The sequence below is a fragment of the Ursus americanus genome, chromosome 14 (genome assembly GCF_024610735.1).
Source record: "Ursus americanus isolate L20-20 chromosome 14, mUrsAme1.1.p, whole genome shotgun sequence".
Classification (NCBI taxonomy): Eukaryota; Metazoa; Chordata; class Mammalia; order Carnivora; family Ursidae; genus Ursus; species Ursus americanus.
The window spans coordinates 63,258,300-63,275,650 of record NC_142140.1 but is presented as its reverse complement, the minus strand read 5'-3'; the positions used below and the strand labels follow the sequence as shown (position 1 = coordinate 63,275,650).

Sequence of the window (17,351 nt, the reverse complement as noted above, 5' to 3'; positions counted from 1 at the left end):
CCCCTTTCCCGGCGAATGGGACGTCCGCTCCCTCACCACGCACCGGGGCAGTCACACCCTGAGCAGCCCCCGCCACCCGCCCAGGAACGACCCTTCCCGGAGCACGCAGCTGCGGAACCCAGACCTCCCATGGGAGGCACCAGGCCCTGGAGAAGACAGTTTCGCAGTTCCTTGCAGTTCCCCTCCAAGCCGGGGGGAGACACTAGTCATCAATTTCTTTCCCAGTTTCCCCTTCTCGTTCAACGCCGCGCCTCTCTCGCGCCAAGAGATGATCGGTCTCGCGAGATCTCTCGTCAACTTACAGAACCGGAAGTAACGTGTGGATCTCTTCCCTCTTGCTGCCATCGCTGAAGTGTCGGCGGGTGAGTTTTGGCTGTGCAAGCGCGAGACATCCGCAGCCATCCTTTCGCGGGCGCGATGTCTTTTGACTCCAGGGGCCCGATACTCTCTCGGTGGACGAATAGCACCCAGAGAGAGGGGCCAGGATGGTCTTGACCTGTTTTCCCGCAAGCTTGAGGGCCGATGAGCTCGGGGAAGGGAGGAGGAAAGGGGGTTTGGGAACTCGGCATCGGCGCCTGGAGGGGAAGGGTTCTCTGGGGATGGAGACAACTCTAATCGGCGTAGTTTCCTAAAGAATGGCCTCGAAATAATCTCCGGATAAAGCCGGGGAACTTGCAGGCCGCGCTTGCCCAGGAGAAGGCTTTTTGGACCCGAGATGTGTAGCCCTTCCCTGGCTTGGCGACGAAGGAGCCGATGCATTTTGTAGGGAGCTAAATGTGCTCACACCCGAGTCCGTAGCGTATTGACGTTGGTTGGTCTTTGCAAAGCGTGATGTTTTGATTGAATAACAGTTGTGGGTCTGCCTTGCCTTCACGCATCGGAGATGCGAGTCCCGTCTTAACTTCCTTACCTGGTATTTCAGGAGTTTGGAGGGTGTGAACTGAAGCAAGTGTGTTACTGATGGAGCATTACTTTTTTTAAGATTTTATTTTTATTTATTAGCACAAGCAGGGAGAGCGGCAGGGAGAGGGAGAAGCAGACTCCCTGCTGAGCAGGGAGCCCTACGTGGGGCTGGATCCCAGGACCCTGGGATCATGCCCTGAGCCGAAGGCAGACGCCCTGCAATTCTTTATTCCGTAAATAAATACAGAAAACATCCCGGTAGAATATGACTGGTTCCATGGGCTTTCTAGCATCTCAAGCTGACAAAGTTGCTGTTACCTGTTTGGAAACGACGAGATTGTGATCATTTAAGGGTTGACACCTCTTTTAACTTTTCTCTTTAGCCAAAATGAAGTTCAATCCCTTTGTGACTTCTGACCGGAGCAAGAACCGTAAACGACATTTCAATGCACCTTCCCACATTCGCAGGAAGATCATGTCTTCCCCTCTTTCCAAAGAGCTGAGACAGAAGTACAACGTTCGATCCATGCCCATCCGAAAGGATGATGAAGTGCAGGTGGGTACCGCGTTGGGGTCATCTTGGCAGATGTCCCGCACTCCGGGCCTGGAAGAGGAATTGCGTTCTGGGAACGATGCACCGGAGACGTTACTCCCAGAACAGGAGTGCAAAAGGGAACTAAAGAATCAAACAGGGAAAAGTATCGATTGTCCCAAGCATCAGAATGGGGGCGTGTGAACCAGAAGAGAGATGGCTCAGAACCAGCTCGTTGCTTTGTGATGAGCTTTTTCTTGGTGTGATTGGTCAATGAAGACACCTTTGAGGACCAATACACAGAGTTCTGTCTGAATCAACCCTGATACAGAAGCCCTAGCAGAACCATAGTTTTATATGGTGGTTTTATGTTTACCAGTAAATAACTTGTCAAATCGATTTAAGTGAAAACGTCTGTACGTGTTTTCCTAGCTGTAGCCTGCAGCCGTTGATGACAAGATCCAGGCAGGTTTCTACAGCAGCTTGCCTGTCCCCAGTATTATTTGATGAGGTTAACACCCATTTAAATAAAAAAACCTGTCCCCAGATAGTGGTGTGGGTTGAGAACAGCCACCGGTTACCACTGTGCTGGTGCCGGATGTGCCAGTGGACTTGGGAGATGATCTCTGTTTTCAAGATCTCTTAATGCGAGAAAATCTGCAGCTGGAAAGAAACATCAGTGCAGGAGCGCTTTGGGTTGCTTCCTGACAAACAGGAACACTAGGACTCCTGGGTGGGAAACTGTTAAGACTTCAGGAAAGAATTGGTTCCCATACATACTTGCTGCTGACCACTCTGGCACTGGCTTGGACATGGTAATGGGTTGTGAATTTAATCTTGTGGCCTCTTGCTTCCTTTGGGATGGAGTAAAGTTCCTTTTTAAGCAAGCCAGAGTGGGCTCGTTTTTAACCTTTCACCAAGCCCACCGCTGCTTGTGGACCACCAGTTGATGCTCTGTCCATCACTAGACTTACATGGGGGCATGGTTTATTTGCAGGTTAAAGACAGAATTATTGGCACGTTTCTATTAACTGTTAAGTCTTTCAAAATTGAAAGGTCTTACAGATCTGATAGAGTGAATGACGTTTATGTGATTTGTAGCTTTCCTGGTTCCCAAGGTTAATATTTTTGTTATTTTTGAACTTTTAGGTTGTGCGAGGACACTATAAAGGTCAGCAGATTGGCAAAGTCGTCCAGGTTTACAGGAAGAAGTACGTCATCTACATTGAACGAGTGCAGCGAGAGAAGGCTAACGGCACAACCGTCCATGTGGGCATTCACCCTAGCAAGGTACGTGTTTCAGCGAACGATCACGAGAAGAGAAGGAAATTACAGGAAGTGTTGGCAAACGTGATTGCTTGTTTGCAGGGCCATCCCAGAGAAGTAGAATCCCCTGATTTTAGAGGTTCTAGAAACCAGTCTGAAAATTTTTATGAGATCAAGGCGTCTTTAACAGTTATTGTATATGTTTAATGTATTTTTTTCTCAAAAGCTACCAAACAAATCTTAACATCACGGAAAGAGGGTATTTTTCTATAAAACAGAGCTGATACCCTGTTTGCTTTTACTATTCAAGCCGAGTAAGCAGGGCACCTGGGTGGTTCAGTCGGTTGTGTCCGACTCTTGGTTTTAGCTCATTACAAATGGGGGAAGAAGCTGAATCCCAGAAGCTAAGATCTCGTGGATAGTGGTAGTGTCTGAGCCAGGATAGAAAATCTGGTCTGTTTCCCATGCAAGTGCCTGCTTGGGACTTGGGTGTGAATTCTCTGATACTTTAGTCTCTAATTTCTTTCTTAGAATTCTTTAAAAATTTTATGATCTTAGGATCTGTGTGTTTTTGTTTTTTCAAACTACAGGAAAGTTGAAGGATTGGTGTGGCAAAATTCCGTCTCTTTCACCTGGAATTCACTATTAACATTTACCCGTGTTTTCTTTTCCCCTTTTCCTTTCCGCCAGTGGATTATAAGCGTCATGACACTTCCTCTAACTCCTTTAGCGTGTGTCTCCTGAGAGCAAGGATTTCGCCGTTCTCTAGCCTTTGCCAGTCCTATGTCTGGTCCACCAGTAGATCGGCTTTGTCGAGTTCACCAATCCAGTGATAGATTCTTGGTCTTTTCAAAGTAGCACAGCATAGGACATAACCGTTTCCTTCGCTGTGGCTCAGTGATTGTCTTCATCTCTTTATTTCAGTCAAGGACTTCAGACTTCTAAAGGCAGAGGACTCCAGCCCAGACCTCAACACCCAGTTGCCTATTTTGCGTTTCAGCTTGGGTTTCTGATAACCTTAAACCTAATGTGTTCAGAATTCTGAGTCTGTTCAGACTTTGTTCATCACCCTGTATAGCAGCTCTATCCTCCCAGTTGCTCAGGACAAAAATGCCATTTATTATTTTATCTCCACCCCACCCCACCCCCCACTGGCTGCTGTCAGGTGATATCCAGAATCCCATCTGTTGCCATCAGTGGCCTACAAGACCTTACTTGATCCCCCTCACCAGCCACTTGTAGACCTCCCCTCTTCTGACCTAGTCTGCTGGCCGCCTTGCCCCTCCTGCACCCATGCTACTGATAGTGTGTCTCTGTTAGCAGTATCACCTGGCCGCTTGACGGAATTCCAGATTCTGTTCCTGGCTCTACTGGGGGCAGGATCCAGGGATCTGTTCTAACAAGCTCTCCGGTTGATTCTTAGACACACTTAACATGGAAAAACACGCACCTGTGAAACTTTTAAGTTCTCCTGCCTTTGGACCTTTGTACTTGCTGTATTTTTACCAAAACAATTCTTTACTTTCTTCAGGAGTTCACCTTTCTCTTCAGGTGTTGTCTTTTTTGTGTGTTTTCTGTTGAAATACATTTGACCTAATGTGTAAATTGAAGGTGTGCAAGATGTTAGTTGGATAGATTTGTATATAAAAGGATTGCCACTGTAGCGATATGAGCGCTTCTAACATGCTAGTAGTTGTTTTTAGTTGGAGTAACAAAGTTCTAGTCTCTTCGCAAGTTTAGTGATTATGATACAGTATCGTGTATATATCACTACTGCACATGAATCTCTAGGACTTACAGTTTAAGTTTATACCCTTAACATCTGTCCTGTTCCCCATCCCTTGCTGACCAATCTATTTTTGTCACAAGTTTGACTTTTTACAATTCCATGTGTCTGTGAACGTCATACAGCACTTGCCCGTCTGGCGTCTCTCACCATAATGTGCTCGAGGTTTCAGGTGTCTGAATGCAGCGTTTTCTGTAGGGCCTTGTTTGGTCACCCTAAGGATTTAGCGCATGCTCTCAGTCTTTAGCCTCCCCTTATTGCCCTGTGTTTCGGTATGTCAGAGTCTGACACACATCCACTTTGTTTTCTCTCTCCCCATGTTAAAGGACAGGCTCCATGATGACAGATATGCTTTTCGGTCGTTACGCTCTGTTCCCACACCTGGTTTAGCATCCTTTCCCCCTGTTCCTCGCCTTCCTTCGTAAGACCTGAATGTACCGTCATCTAGAGACCTTTAACAATTAGATTTGTCGCAGCGAGATCTGTGCTGTGGTTTTGTGGGTCGGAGCTACATTTGTATTCCAGCTCAATTCTCAAGTTACAGTAGAAACAGAAATGTGGGGGCGCCTGGGTGGCACAGCGGTTAAGCGTCTGCCTCCGGCTCAGGGCGTGATCCCGGCGTTATGGGATCGAGCCCCACATCAGGCTCCTCCGCTATGAGCCTGCTTCTTCCTCTCCCACTCCCCCTGCTTGCGTTCCCTCTCTCGCTGGCTGTCTCTATCTCTGTCAAATAAATAAAATCTTTAAAAAAAAAAAAGAAATTAGAAAAGAGAGCATTAAAAAAAAAAAGAAAGAAACAGAAATGTGTATGAGTTAGTTAGGTTGTGAAGCCGGTAACTGTTTAAAGCTTAGAAGTGTTTTATTTTTCTGCAGGTGGTTATCACTAGACTAAAACTGGACAAAGACCGCAAAAAGATCCTTGAACGTAAAGCCAAATCTCGCCAAGTAGGAAAGGAAAAGGGCAAATATAAGGAAGAAACAATCGAGAAGATGCAGGAGTAAAGTCATCTTATGTGCGACTTGAAATAAAAACTGTTAAAATGAAGAGCCTTTGCTTTCTGTGTGGTGCTTGGGGAATACCACCTCCCTTCCAGTGGATCGGTTTTCGGGGAGGTCAGGTGGCATTTGCTCCCCGGAGGCAGGCCGCCCCATCCTGTGGCTTGACTCTGCTAAAATAACTGTTAAAGTAGGGTGGGTTTTTCCATTTGAGCACCAACTGTTTAAGCATCCAGAATAACAAAATATTGAAATCAGGACTGATAGTAGAGCAGGCAGTATTTGGGGAACATCATGCCTCACTGAGAAGGCGGCCCAGATATAAAAAGCCCTGTGGGCTCCTGCCTTGAACCTGCCCTTTCACTGCTGTTGGGCTACGACTCTATACGTGTGCATGTGGCATACTTGCACGGTTTTCCGCATAGAAGCGACATTGCCAGTGGGATGAGGCTTGTGCAGAAGCGAGGAGCCGCTGTGATTTGCAGCGGCGCCTCGACGGCTGCCCCGAGTCATTCTTCGCCACCTTGCATGCGCTGGTGCCGCTCGGAGGAGTGTCGCTACGCCAAAATCTCACAGAAGGGAAATGCTTAGGTTGCAGTTTAAGAAATGTTCATCTGAAACGTAGGTTCTCGGGGCTCCGTAAAAAGGTGCCGTCACTGTGGACAACCCGTGCGCCTCCGCCCTCGCTCGCTTTAGACGAAGCTTCTAGAGGCAGAATGATGAATGTAGCTTACTTTCCTATTTCCCAAAATGCAGACTTCGCAACAACGTGGGGAAACACCGGTCCTGCCTCGGGGGACCGGGGTCGGTGGCTCGCTCTGCCGAGGTCCCGCGCAGGCCGGCCGCAGGGAGACCAGCCCCAGCGACCGCCAAACGACAGGCGGCGCAGGACCCTCGCGGGACCCGGTCCAGAGCGTGGAAAGGATGCTAGGCGGCCGTCGGGGGCGGGGCTTCCGGCCGGCGCGGAGCGGCTTCCGGTGCGAGCGGCCAGTGGGAGCTGCGGCGCCGGCGGGGGCGGGAGGTGTGGCGGCGGCTGGTTTCGCGCCCGAGTCGGGGGGACGCCGCGGTCCCCGGCTCATCCCCCTGCCGACCGGCCGAGTTCGGGGGTCGCCGGCCCTCCCCGCCTCTCCCCGGCCTCGCTCATTGGTTCAGCCCCTAGCTGGCCGCCCTCGCGGGGGTAGGGGGCGGCGATCGGCGGGCGGGGCAGGGGTGCGGGCGGGCCCGGAGTGGGGGGCGCCCAGCCCGCGGGGGTGCAGGGAGGAAGGCCACGTAGAGGGTGTGGCGCCCGCAGCAAGTCCCCAGGAGCGGGCGGGCTGTCTGTCGGGAGGTGCGGGGAAGCTCCGCGTCTGCATCAGGAAAACGGTACCTCCCCGTGTTGTGGCCGAGGGAGCCGACGCCCCAGTAACTCTGCCCGAGGCAGGCACACAGTAGTGGTAGAGTCGGAAATGGAATTCCCAAGGCACCCGACTCAGCGCTCCCGGTGCGCGGCCTCGCCGCTGCACCTGTACGGGAAGTGTCTGCCAGACGTGCTCTGAGCATTCTATCTCTGCTCTGAGTCCCTTGGCGCTCAGAGGGAATGCCGCCAGGGAGGTGGCTCAGCCCCTACTTGCTGGGTTGTGTACACCAGAACCGGTCAACTACAAATGCAGAAAATAAAGTGCTCCAGAGCCCGGGCCCTACCGAGGAGGGAGAGGTGGCAACCGGCTGGAGTCGCTGAATGCGTCAGGAAGGCAACTGAGTTGAGCTGGGCGGGATTCCCAAGATCAATGGCAGAACGTTCCAGGTGTGGGACGCCAAAGCAAAGACTCACAGGTGGGTGAGGACGGGAGCCCGTTCCAGTTTTCTCTAACCAAGGTCATTTCTCCGTTACCCCGCTGTCACAGATTGCACCAGGAAGCTCAGCACAGTCTTTGCATGCTGCTGTGGAACAGGTGTTGAAAACCCAGATAACCACAGGGATGGGCAGATAAGGTGGACAAGTTAGTAGGGCGCCTGGGGACGCTGGGAAACAGGAGAGTGCAGGCTCTTTAACCCAAGCGGCAGCTAGTTGTTGCCAAGCAGCAAAGCTCCCAGGGTGGCCAGATCTTCCCATTTTCCAAGAAGGTCGGATGAGTGAAATCCCCCCATCTGTACCTATAGGTAAATCATTGTCATTTCTCAAAAAACAAGCACCGAGGGACTAACCAAAACAGGTCTGTTAGCCAAACGTGGCTTTTCCCAGCATAGTGTGAGGACTATATCTCATATTAAAGACTGAGATTTCGCATCTTTTGATTATAAATTATTTCCAACCTGTCTTCGTTCTTTTATAGGATGGAGGCGAGGCTTGTCCTTCCTTTGCAGTCCCCTGAAGGGCCTCAAATCGGAGCCAGGGCAGCCACTCAGAGATGCTGGTTTCAGGGAGGAGTCTCGAAGGTGCTTTCCTGAATCCCAGTGAATATCTTGGGTTTCAGGTCTCTTCTGAGGACCACTCGGGCTAGGGGATGATAACATATTCCTTTAGAGACAAAGTGCCATTGTCAGTGATTAAATGTGACTGGTAGGGGCGTCTGGGTGGCTCAGTCAGTTAAGCATCTACCTTTAGCTCAAGTCATGATCCCGGGGTCCTGGGATCCAGCCCCACATCAGGCTCCCTGCTCAGCGGAGAGCCTGCTTCTCCCTCTGCCTGCCACTCCCCCTGCTTGTGCGCATGCAGTCTCTGTCTATATTAAATAAATAAATCTTATAAATAAATAAATATAACTAGTAGATGAAACAAACTGGTTTATTTACTGCAGAACTTCTCAGAGCCTTTATTATTATTTTTTTTAAGATTTATTTATTGGTGAGAGAGGGTGCTTGGGAGCAGGAGGGGCAGAGGGAGAGAATCTTAAGCAGACTCTGTGCTGAGCATGGAGCCCCACGTGGGCCCTGAGATCATGACCTGAGCTCAAAACCAAGAGTCAGATTCTTAACCAACCGAGCCACCCAGGTGCCCCCTCAGAGCCTTTAAAATGTCCGTCTGTACAGAGGAACTGGAGCAGACTTAAACAGCACTTGCAAACGTTCTATTTCTTCAACGCTAAAATGTATGTCTTCCATATATGTTACTCTGGATGTGTCGTTTAATGTAGGTTCTCTGTTTTTTCCCTTCTAGAGAAAGTCATCGGTAAGTCAGTGGTTTTATAATCAGCAGTGTCTTAGAATCAGGAATGTCGGTGGTCAACCGGTGATGCCGAGCACGGGAGTTTGAAGCCTTTTTAGTGGAGAACCTTCGGAACCTCAGCTTACCTAAGACTCTCGCTCAGAGCTTTGAAACCTTTTCCTCTTTCTGTGCTTTTCAGGGTTCTGCCCTGCCCCTCGGCTCTGCATCTGGTGGCTTCTTGTCTTCCTCCGATCGTTGTTATCCTGTTATCATCACGTGAACTCTTCCCGTGGCCGCATCACCCTCCCACAACCTGGAGTGGTTCTAAGGAACCTCAGTTGATGGTCAAGTTGTCTCCCTGAGGAATTCTCTGGTCTTGGTGGAGTGTGGACCATTTGGCCTCCCTCTTTTTGGCGTGGTAATCTCCTGACAAATCTCTCTGTACACACACACACACAGGTTGACTTTTTCCACTTTTGGAAACAGACCCTGCCTCTCTTCAGAGCCATCAAGCCTGTACAGGAAGGGGTCTCCCAGTCTTGGAGTACCCTGCTTTGTTCCTGGACTCTCTGCTTTGTTCTGGAACTATGTGGGCCTCAGCTCAGGCAGTGTCAAAACAGTCTAGGCCTCCAGACCTCCCAGGAGGGCAGAACTTGTTTTCCTCGCCCACGAAGCTGGACTCACCTGCTTGGATAGGAGACCACATCTTTACTTCTGTTATCTTATAATAATCACAGGACTCACATTCCGAGTCATTTACACTGGCATGCCTTCATTCCTGGTACCCTCCGCTGTCTCTCCCCCAGTCCTGCTGCAGCCACTCCTTAGCCCAGGCCCCAAGAATGGTCCCTGTGGCAGCAGCTGGTGTCATTTCAAGAGGTAGCGACGTTTGAGGACCTGACCAAAGATTGGAAGCGTTTGAAAGCCTCTGGGAAGGCCCGCTGCAGGGACACAATGCTGGACAGTTACGAGAACGTGGCCCCTCAGGGTAAGGACTCAGAATCTTCCTTCACTAAACCCTTGTACCGTCAACAGGGGAAAACTACCATTCGGAAATTTCCCACCACTTTCTCCTTGATTCTGCTAAAATGAGGACAGACTCTTCAGCCTCGAGAAATTGATTACATTGATTGTAGGAAGGCTGAAAAGCCCTCCCTGGTGCTAACTTCAGGCTCAGAGTTTGCTGTTCTCATGTGGTGCCTTCCGGCAACATTCTCCCGTGTGTATGATTGCAACAATTAAGCATTTCCATGTATCCTCTCTCCTGTACAATTAATAAAGACAGGTTAATTCGGTTCTGTTTCATGAGCTAACAGGTTACTTTATTCTGTTTGCCTAAAGTCTAAAATTACTACACATTTCTGTATATCTTACTGACTTAAAATTCTTTTGACATGATCAGGTTTTGAGCGGCCTTAGTTGGCTTTCTAGCTGCTTTATTCTGTTACTGTTTTATACTATGTTATCTTTCTTCTGTGTAGTAGTCTTCAGAAATCCCATGGAAGAATGAGGAACTTTGGAGGGAGAGTCTCCCAGAGGGAATAGCGGTGATTTTAACTTTGTTTTCTCGCTCGCTCTCTTAGGCTCCTTCTTAAAGTTCTCCGTGATGCCCCAGAAAGCTGCAAATGACCCTCCTGGTGTTTCCAGTACAAGTGATACGGAAATGGAGATACATAACATGAGAGAAAAGTTTCTTATAAGCGTGACGAAGTTAGTAGAAAGCAAAAGTTACAACAGCAAGGTATTTTCCAAAGAAAAGTACTTCCAAACGATAAAGGAAGTCAAAGAAGCTAAGGAAAAGGGGAAGAAGTCCTCACGTGACTACCGCCGCGCAGCAAGATACGACGTGATCTCTGTGCAAGGCACAGAGAAACTAATAGAGGCGACGCACGGAGAACGGGACCGCGTTCGGTATTACGTGCATAAGGAGGAATTGTTTGATATTCTCCACGACACGCATCTCAGTATTGGACACGGCGGGCGGACACGCATGCTCAAGGAGCTACAAGGAAAATACGGGAATGTCACCAAAGAGGTCATTGTCTTGTATCTGACACTCTGTAAACAGTGCCACCAGAAGAACCCGGTACCCAAGAGAGGTCTCGCCCCCAGGCCCATTAAGGACATTGACTCCAGATGCCAAGTGGAAGTACTTGACATGCAGTCCAACGCCGATGGTGAGTTCAGGTTTATTTTATATTACCAGGACCGCTTGACCAAGTTTATCATGTTACGGCCGTTAAAAGCCAAGCGGGCGCGTGAGGTGGTCAGTGTCCTATTGGACATTTTCACAATTCTCGGGACACCTAGCGTGTTAGACTCAGGCAGCGGCGTGGAGTTCACAAACCAGGTTATTCACCAGCTCAATGAGGTATGGCCGGACCTAAAGATTGTCGGTGGTCAGCAGCGCCCTGGCCAGGGCCCGGGCTCCCTGGAGCAAGCCAGCCATGACGTCAAGAGCATGATAAATGCCTGGATGCAGAGTCACCGCTCACGTCGCTGGGCCCAAGGCCTGGGATTCATGCAGATGGTGAGGAATCAGCTGTTCGACGTGTCCTTGCAGCGAAGCCCATTCGAAGCGATGTTTGGTTTTAAGGCCAAACTCGGGCTGTATTCCTCACACTTACCCCGGGAAACCGTGGCCGTCTTACAAACAGAGGAAGAGCTGGAAATTGCTGAAGAACAGCTAGAAAGTAGCCTTTGGGTCAGGCAGGAAGAAAGGGCTGAGGTCGGAGCGGACAGATCCGACATGGATGAGGACCTCGATCCCCCCGCTCCGGAAGCTGCAGAGCCCCGCACCTCACAGGGGGCCCCAGGTCTCTTCTGCTGGTGACCGGGCACCTGCCGAGTGGGTACCCACGGCATCTGTGGGTCCGTACAGCTCCCAAAATTCCCTGGGGAAAGGAGCACAAAGCTGCACTCTCCCGTCGCTCAAACTGTCCATGCCGGTCCTTGCTCGAAGGGGATAACCGGGTCGGGTCTGTGACCTGGGGCCACCGTGACAAACCTTGGCAGCCCAGAACAGCAGGAATTTATTCTCTCGTCGTTCCAGAGACCAAAAGTTCAGAATCGGGGTGTCAGCAGGGTTCGCTCCTTCTGGAGGCTCTGAGGAAGAATCCATTCCGTGCCTCTCTCCTCTCTCTGGTGGCTGCTGGCAATCCTTGGCTGGTACACGTCCAGTCTCTGCCTCGTCTTTCTGTGGGTCTCCACGTGGCCTTCTCCCCTCTGTCTCTGTGTGCGTTCTCCTTTTCCGTCTCTTAGAAGGACATCATTGGATACCCGATCCACGTCATTGGATTTAAGGCCCACCCCAGTCGAGGATGATCTCATCTCAAGAGCCCCCCCTTAACTGTATTTGCAAAGACCTTTTTTCCAAGTGAGGTCAGATCGGCAGGTATTGGGGGTTTGTCCTTGGGTGTACCTGGGGGACACAGTCTACCAACTGTAGTCAGTAGAGGAGTATGTTTGCCTGCAGAACGTGAACTCATGGGGTCTTCAGTGTGTAAGCTGGTGCTCATGCCCTCCATGTATCTGGTACGTATTCCTTCTGCCAAATCCTCAGACAATATCCCAAAACGCGGGGGCATCAGAGGAAAAGATGGAGACGAAGTACAGGTAGCGAGAAGAGGTTGATCTGACATAGCTTGGAGACTGGCCCCCTCCGCGCCTGCGCTCTATTTCCTGCCTCAAGAAGAGCCGCAGGTACCATCCCTGCTCTCAGAATGGCATGCACAGGGAATGGTCTGACCTGCCTGGAACAGACTTTAAAAGTTGGCCAGAATTAAGACATGCCTGGGATTTGGGTCTGAGTCTGCCAGGTGTCTCTGCCTCAAGAATAGAAAAGCACGTCTTTCTGGAAGAGCTCAGTACGTTCCAGGAAATGACCAGTCGCCAGGGACTCTGGAGCACAGGGCAAACATGGGCCAGAGGTCCCTGCTCCGGCCAGAGACGACTAGAGCAGGGGCCTGTCTGGGTCATGGTTCAGGGTGAGGAGAACAGACCTGGCCAAGGAGAAGGATGATGCCCTGGGTACGGTCGTGTTCCCACGGCCTAGATGATGCCAAGCCATCAGAGGGGCTCGGTGAGGATTTGTCGTGGAAACGAATGGTTCTGCAGAGATGGACGCAGGAAAGGGGAGGGCCTGGTCTTTGTTCTCCACGCACCCTCCCCGCATATCCTGGAGCCATCCAAAGCCCATTCTGATCGCCCCTCGAGCAGGTTTCCTCCTCCATACGGGGCACTATGTACCCCTACCTACAGAAGGGGAGACGCTGCCTGCCTCACAGGGTTGTTGTGCGAGCCAGCGAGAGAATGTGTGAAGGGACTTTGTCTACACACCAAAGTTAGTTGTCCTTGCTACCAGCGGAGCCCGTCCCCCACGTGAGAGCTGGGGGCCTCTGCCCTTCCTTTGCTGGTTAAACAGTGTTACAGGGAGGCTACATGATTGTTATTAGAAAGGAGGTAATAGCACCTTCCAGCGTGTTTTGGGGGGCCAAAATCTTGCTCCATCCTTGGCTGGGACCTAACTCTGCATTGCTCCTTTGTCACTCTCCCTGGCAGGGCCTGGGAGGCCCGGCTCGACCCATGTTACCGACCCTCATGCTGACCTACCACCTCCTGGTGGCCGGGCAAACCGGGAACCGCATCCCCGACCCGTGCAGGGGAGAGGTGAGATGAAGCGCAGCGTCCCTGCCTTCCCTGGGGAGGGGCTACAGATAACCCAGGTTTCCCGAGCTGCTGCGTCGCCGCCCTCCCTTCCCCTTTCACTTCTTGCTACTGGTGGTGGGAGCGAGTTAGGGGTGGACACGGAGACCCGGTGCGGCCTCGCTCTGCGTTTGCGCATCTGGAGCAAAGGCTCCTGGGGCACCGCCAGATGCTTTCAGCTTGCGAATGTAGTTTGCGTGTGAAACTCAGATCATTGCCGTCGTTCTCAAAACGAGGTTTCATATACACCTCTTGAAAACTTGGGCCGTCCGGCCACGCCAGGCCCGCAGCAAAGGACTGGAGCTCGGCGGTAGCCCCCAGGGGCAGTCTGCGCATGCGTCCTCCGGGCGGCCACCCTCTGGCCCCGCAGCATACGTGCTCGTGCATTTCTGTGGCCCGTGGCTGAAGACAGGCGCGTGAAATGAGAATATGAACCACGGCCAGAAACCGACCGCTGTTATCTTTAAGAATTTATGATGCAAGTGGCATTCCACATCAGCAGGAGGGGTGGTTTTAGTCAGCTAATTAGCTCTCGGTCAAGAACACATGACATCTGATTCCTAAACAAGAAACGGAACTATAAAGATATTGGGGGAGAAATGGGGGATTGTCGTGATCTTGGAATGGAAAAAGCCTTCCTGAGCCCTACGTGAAATTCAAAAGCCATAAAAGAAAAAGCTGATATACTTGCCCTCCTGAAAATTTCAAATATCCATGGGAAATACCGCCGTTCACAAAGGGAGCAAAGATAAGTGACATTGGGAGAAAACATTGGCAACACCTAAAACCATCCTAATTTTTAAAAGGATGCTTACGAATGAGTAATGAACAGAGCAGCCAATAGAGAGCGAGCAGAGGCTAACCACGGAAGAAAGAGAAATGGGGAATTAATGCTTCACGTGCCTGTGTGCAGCTGTGCTGTGATCGAGGAACCCTGGGCTTGTCAGATTGGGGCTGTCCGTTTCAAGGAAACAGACCCAAGTTATTTGAGAATCTTCATGTCTTCCATTGTGCGCGTGGAAGAAGCAGCACGTGCCTGGTGATCCTGTCCTGATTGAACAAACCTTACTGATACGGAGATAAACCGATTGCTACCTTATTTTCAAGACAGCTCTGTTAGTTTCCCAGGGCTGCCCCGAACAAACAGGGGGGCCAAAACAACAGAAGTGTATCGTGTCACAGTTCTGGAAGCCAGAAGTCTGAGATCAAGGTGTCCGCAGTGTTGGGTCCTTGCCGGGGCTCTGGGGAGACTTCGGTGCCTCTCCTGTCTTCTGGTAGCCTCAAGTGTCCCTGGGCGTGCAGGTGACATTCTCCCCATGCCTTCGCACCTGTGTGTGTGTCTGTCTCCGTGTCCAAGGGTCCCCTTCCAATGAGGACCCCATCGTGTTAGATTAGGGCCCACCCTAGCGATGTCATTTTAGCTTGATCGTCTGCATCCTTACTTGGCAATAAGGTCACTTTCAAAAGTACTGGGAGGGACAGCTTCAGCCTCTTTTTTTGGAGGGGTGGAGCTGGGGGATACGGTTCAACCCAGAGCCGCAAGCAATCAGAAGGACAGGTTTTTTTTCCAGAGGTAATTTTTACAAGGTGTAGCGACAATTTCTAAAGTCTTGGAAGACTTAACACAGCCCACTGTTTAAATAGCAACAGAGAACAAAACACAAAAAATCGGTACTGGTTGCAGAGGTTCACGCAAATCTTCCTTTTACACAGAAGCAAATTGATGCTAAGATCTTAATACCCTGTCCTTCTGGATCATTCAGCTTAGTTTTATGGTGCAGAATGGGATCTACTTCCACATCTGTCGGAGAGAGGGAACGTCGCCCTCAAGGTTGAGTGCACCGTGGCCATTCGCCGATCCTCGGAGTTCAGAAGTGCAGTGGAAAGAGCTAGTCTGGTCCCCAAATACACTTCTGCTTTTCTGTCTGGGTTTTTAGGGGATTTTGGGGGGAGATTTTCCTGCTTGTGTGTTGGGGGCGGTAAGAACATCTCACATGAGATCTACCCTCTTAACAACTTTTTAAGTATACAATACGCTATTGTTAACTGTAGGCAAAATGTCCAGATGTCCAGAATATAATCATCTTGCATAACTGAAACTTTACACCCCTTGAAAAGCAGTCCCCCATTTCCCCTCCCCCTAATCCCTGGCAACCACCATTCTGCCGTCGCTTCTCTCGACTGTTTCGGATTCCTCATTAGAGCAGAATCCTGCAATATTTGTCCCGTGTGACTGCTTTATTCACATAACGCCCTCAAGGTTCACCCATATGGCCACACGTAGCAGGGTTTCCTTCTTTTTTGAGGCAGAATAAACCATTGTGGGCACAGAGCACACTTTCTTCATCCCTCCATCCATCGATGGACACGTGAGTCACTTCCACGTCTTGGCTGTCGTGAATAATGCTGCAGTGAACGTAGGAGTGCAAATATCTTTTCAAGATCCTGATTTCAGCTCTTGGGTAAAAGTGTTAAGAGTGGGGTTGCTGAGGGGTGCCTGGGTGGCACAGCGGTTAAGCGTCTGCCTTTGGCTCAGGGCGTGATCCCAGCGTTATGGGTTCGAGCCCCACATCAGGCTCCTCTGCTATGAGCCTGCTTCTTCCTCTTCTACTCCCCGTGCTTGTGTTCCCTCTCTCGCTGGCTGTCTCTATCTCTGTCACATAAATAAATAAAAATCTTTAAAAAAAAAAAAAAAAGAGTGGGGTTGCTGGATTATATGATATATCTGTATTGAATTTTTTTAGGACCCTCCACACTGTTTTCCATGGTGGCCACACCGTTCAGCATTTCCGCCAACAGTATGGCAGAGGTCCCATTTCCCCACGTTCTCGCCAACACTTGTTACCTTTTGGGTTTTATTGATAATAACATTCCTAACAGGTGCGACGTGGTATCTCATTGTGGCTTTCATTTGCATTTCCCCGATGACTAATGATGTTGGGCCTCTTGTCACGTACCTATTGACCATTTGTATGTCTTCTTCGGAGAAATGTCTGTTCAAGTCCTTGGCCTATTTTTCAATTGGGTTGTTTGGGGTTTTTGGTGGTGGTGGTGGTGGGGTTTTTTTTTTTTTGGTTTTATTTTTGTTTTGGGGGTTTTTTTTGTTTGTTTTTTTTTTGTTTGTTTTTTTTTTTTGCTTTGAGTTGAAGGAACTCCTTATATTTCTTGGATATCAACCCTTTATCAGATAAATGGTCTGCAAATATTTTCTCCCGTTCCAGAGTCTGCCTTTCACTCTCTGAGCTTCGCTGTGCAGACCCTTTTTAGTTTGATGTAGGCCCGCTTGTCTCTTTTCGCTTTTGTTATCTGTGCTTTTCGTGTCCTACCCAAAAAATCACTGCCAAGACCAATGTCATGAAGCTTTTCTCCTGTGTGTTCTTCTAGGAGCTACAGTTCCGGGTCTGAATGTTTATGTGTTTAATCGATTCATTTCTGCTATTCACAGAGTGGGGGAGAAGCTTATTTTCCAGCAAGGCGTTCCACCCCTCGTGTGGCAGTGCTTGAAACACTAGAGAGCTACACAGATGCTAATGGTACATGCTATGAATTACCCTCCCAAAGGTCACCAGGGTACCCCCACTTCCTAGCCCACGGCTCCCGCTCAATCCTAACCCATCTTGATTTCTTCGGGATGTTAAATCCACTTCAGCTCTCATCCCATCTTCTTTTCGGTTTCCGTGACATGGAAAACTAGTGGGTTTTGTCCTACTTAGGGCCACTCGTTCATTCTTCCCTCGCTGCTACTCTCCCCCCTCCACTGAGATACTGTGTTCTGAGAACCTGGTTTTATTGTCCCCCTTTTCCTCATCCTCGACCGTTTTTTCTAGTCTGTGCCAACTGGAAGACTTGTGTGCCAAACTCCCTCAACCCCTCCCGAGCTCCAGTCTTCACATGACTTACAGTCTTCTCAGGGCCAGTAATCACCCCAGACATGCTGGAAAAGATAAACTGAGGCACGTTAGCATTTGGAAGAGCCTGTTGGCACAGACAATGACTTGAATTGAGCGACGTCGACCGCAAAGTGGTTAGGAGTGTTCGCC

At 50.1% G+C, this 17,351-nt stretch overlaps 2 protein-coding genes across 2 annotated transcripts; both read left to right on the top strand.

Moving 5' to 3' along the window:
* Window positions 1-286: 286 nt before the first annotated feature.
* On the top strand, window positions 287-5,532 carry RPL26 (ribosomal protein L26). Its single transcript, XM_045797289.2, has 4 exons — window positions 287-362; window positions 1,287-1,459; window positions 2,585-2,725; window positions 5,361-5,532. Exons 2-4 carry the CDS (start codon window positions 1,292-1,294, stop codon window positions 5,487-5,489), a joined length of 438 nt encoding a protein of 145 aa, XP_045653245.1. The 5' UTR covers window positions 287-362; window positions 1,287-1,291; the 3' UTR covers window positions 5,490-5,532.
* A 939-nt stretch (window positions 5,533-6,471) lies between these two features.
* KRABD2 (KRAB domain containing 2) lies at window positions 6,472-16,367 on the top strand. Its single transcript, XM_087867594.1, is given in 4 exon segments — window positions 6,472-7,295; window positions 8,807-9,446; window positions 9,449-9,595; window positions 10,191-16,367. Coding segments are annotated over 3 exon segments (1,470 nt in total). The 5' UTR covers window positions 6,472-7,295; window positions 8,807-9,373; the 3' UTR covers window positions 11,441-16,367.
* The last annotated feature ends 984 nt before the right edge of the window (window positions 16,368-17,351 follow it).

Excerpts from the sequence above, each read along its gene's own strand:
- RPL26 (XM_045797289.2), top strand. The coding sequence starts at position 1,292 with ATGAAGTTCAATCCCTTTGTGACTTCTGACCGGAGCAAGAACCGTAAA. Across the intron at positions 1,460-2,584 it reads GAAAGGATGATGAAGTGCAG|GTTGTGCGAGGACACTATAA; the intron begins GTGGGTACCGCG and ends TTGAACTTTTAG. Across the intron at positions 2,726-5,360 it reads TGGGCATTCACCCTAGCAAG|GTGGTTATCACTAGACTAAA; the intron begins GTACGTGTTTCA and ends ATTTTTCTGCAG.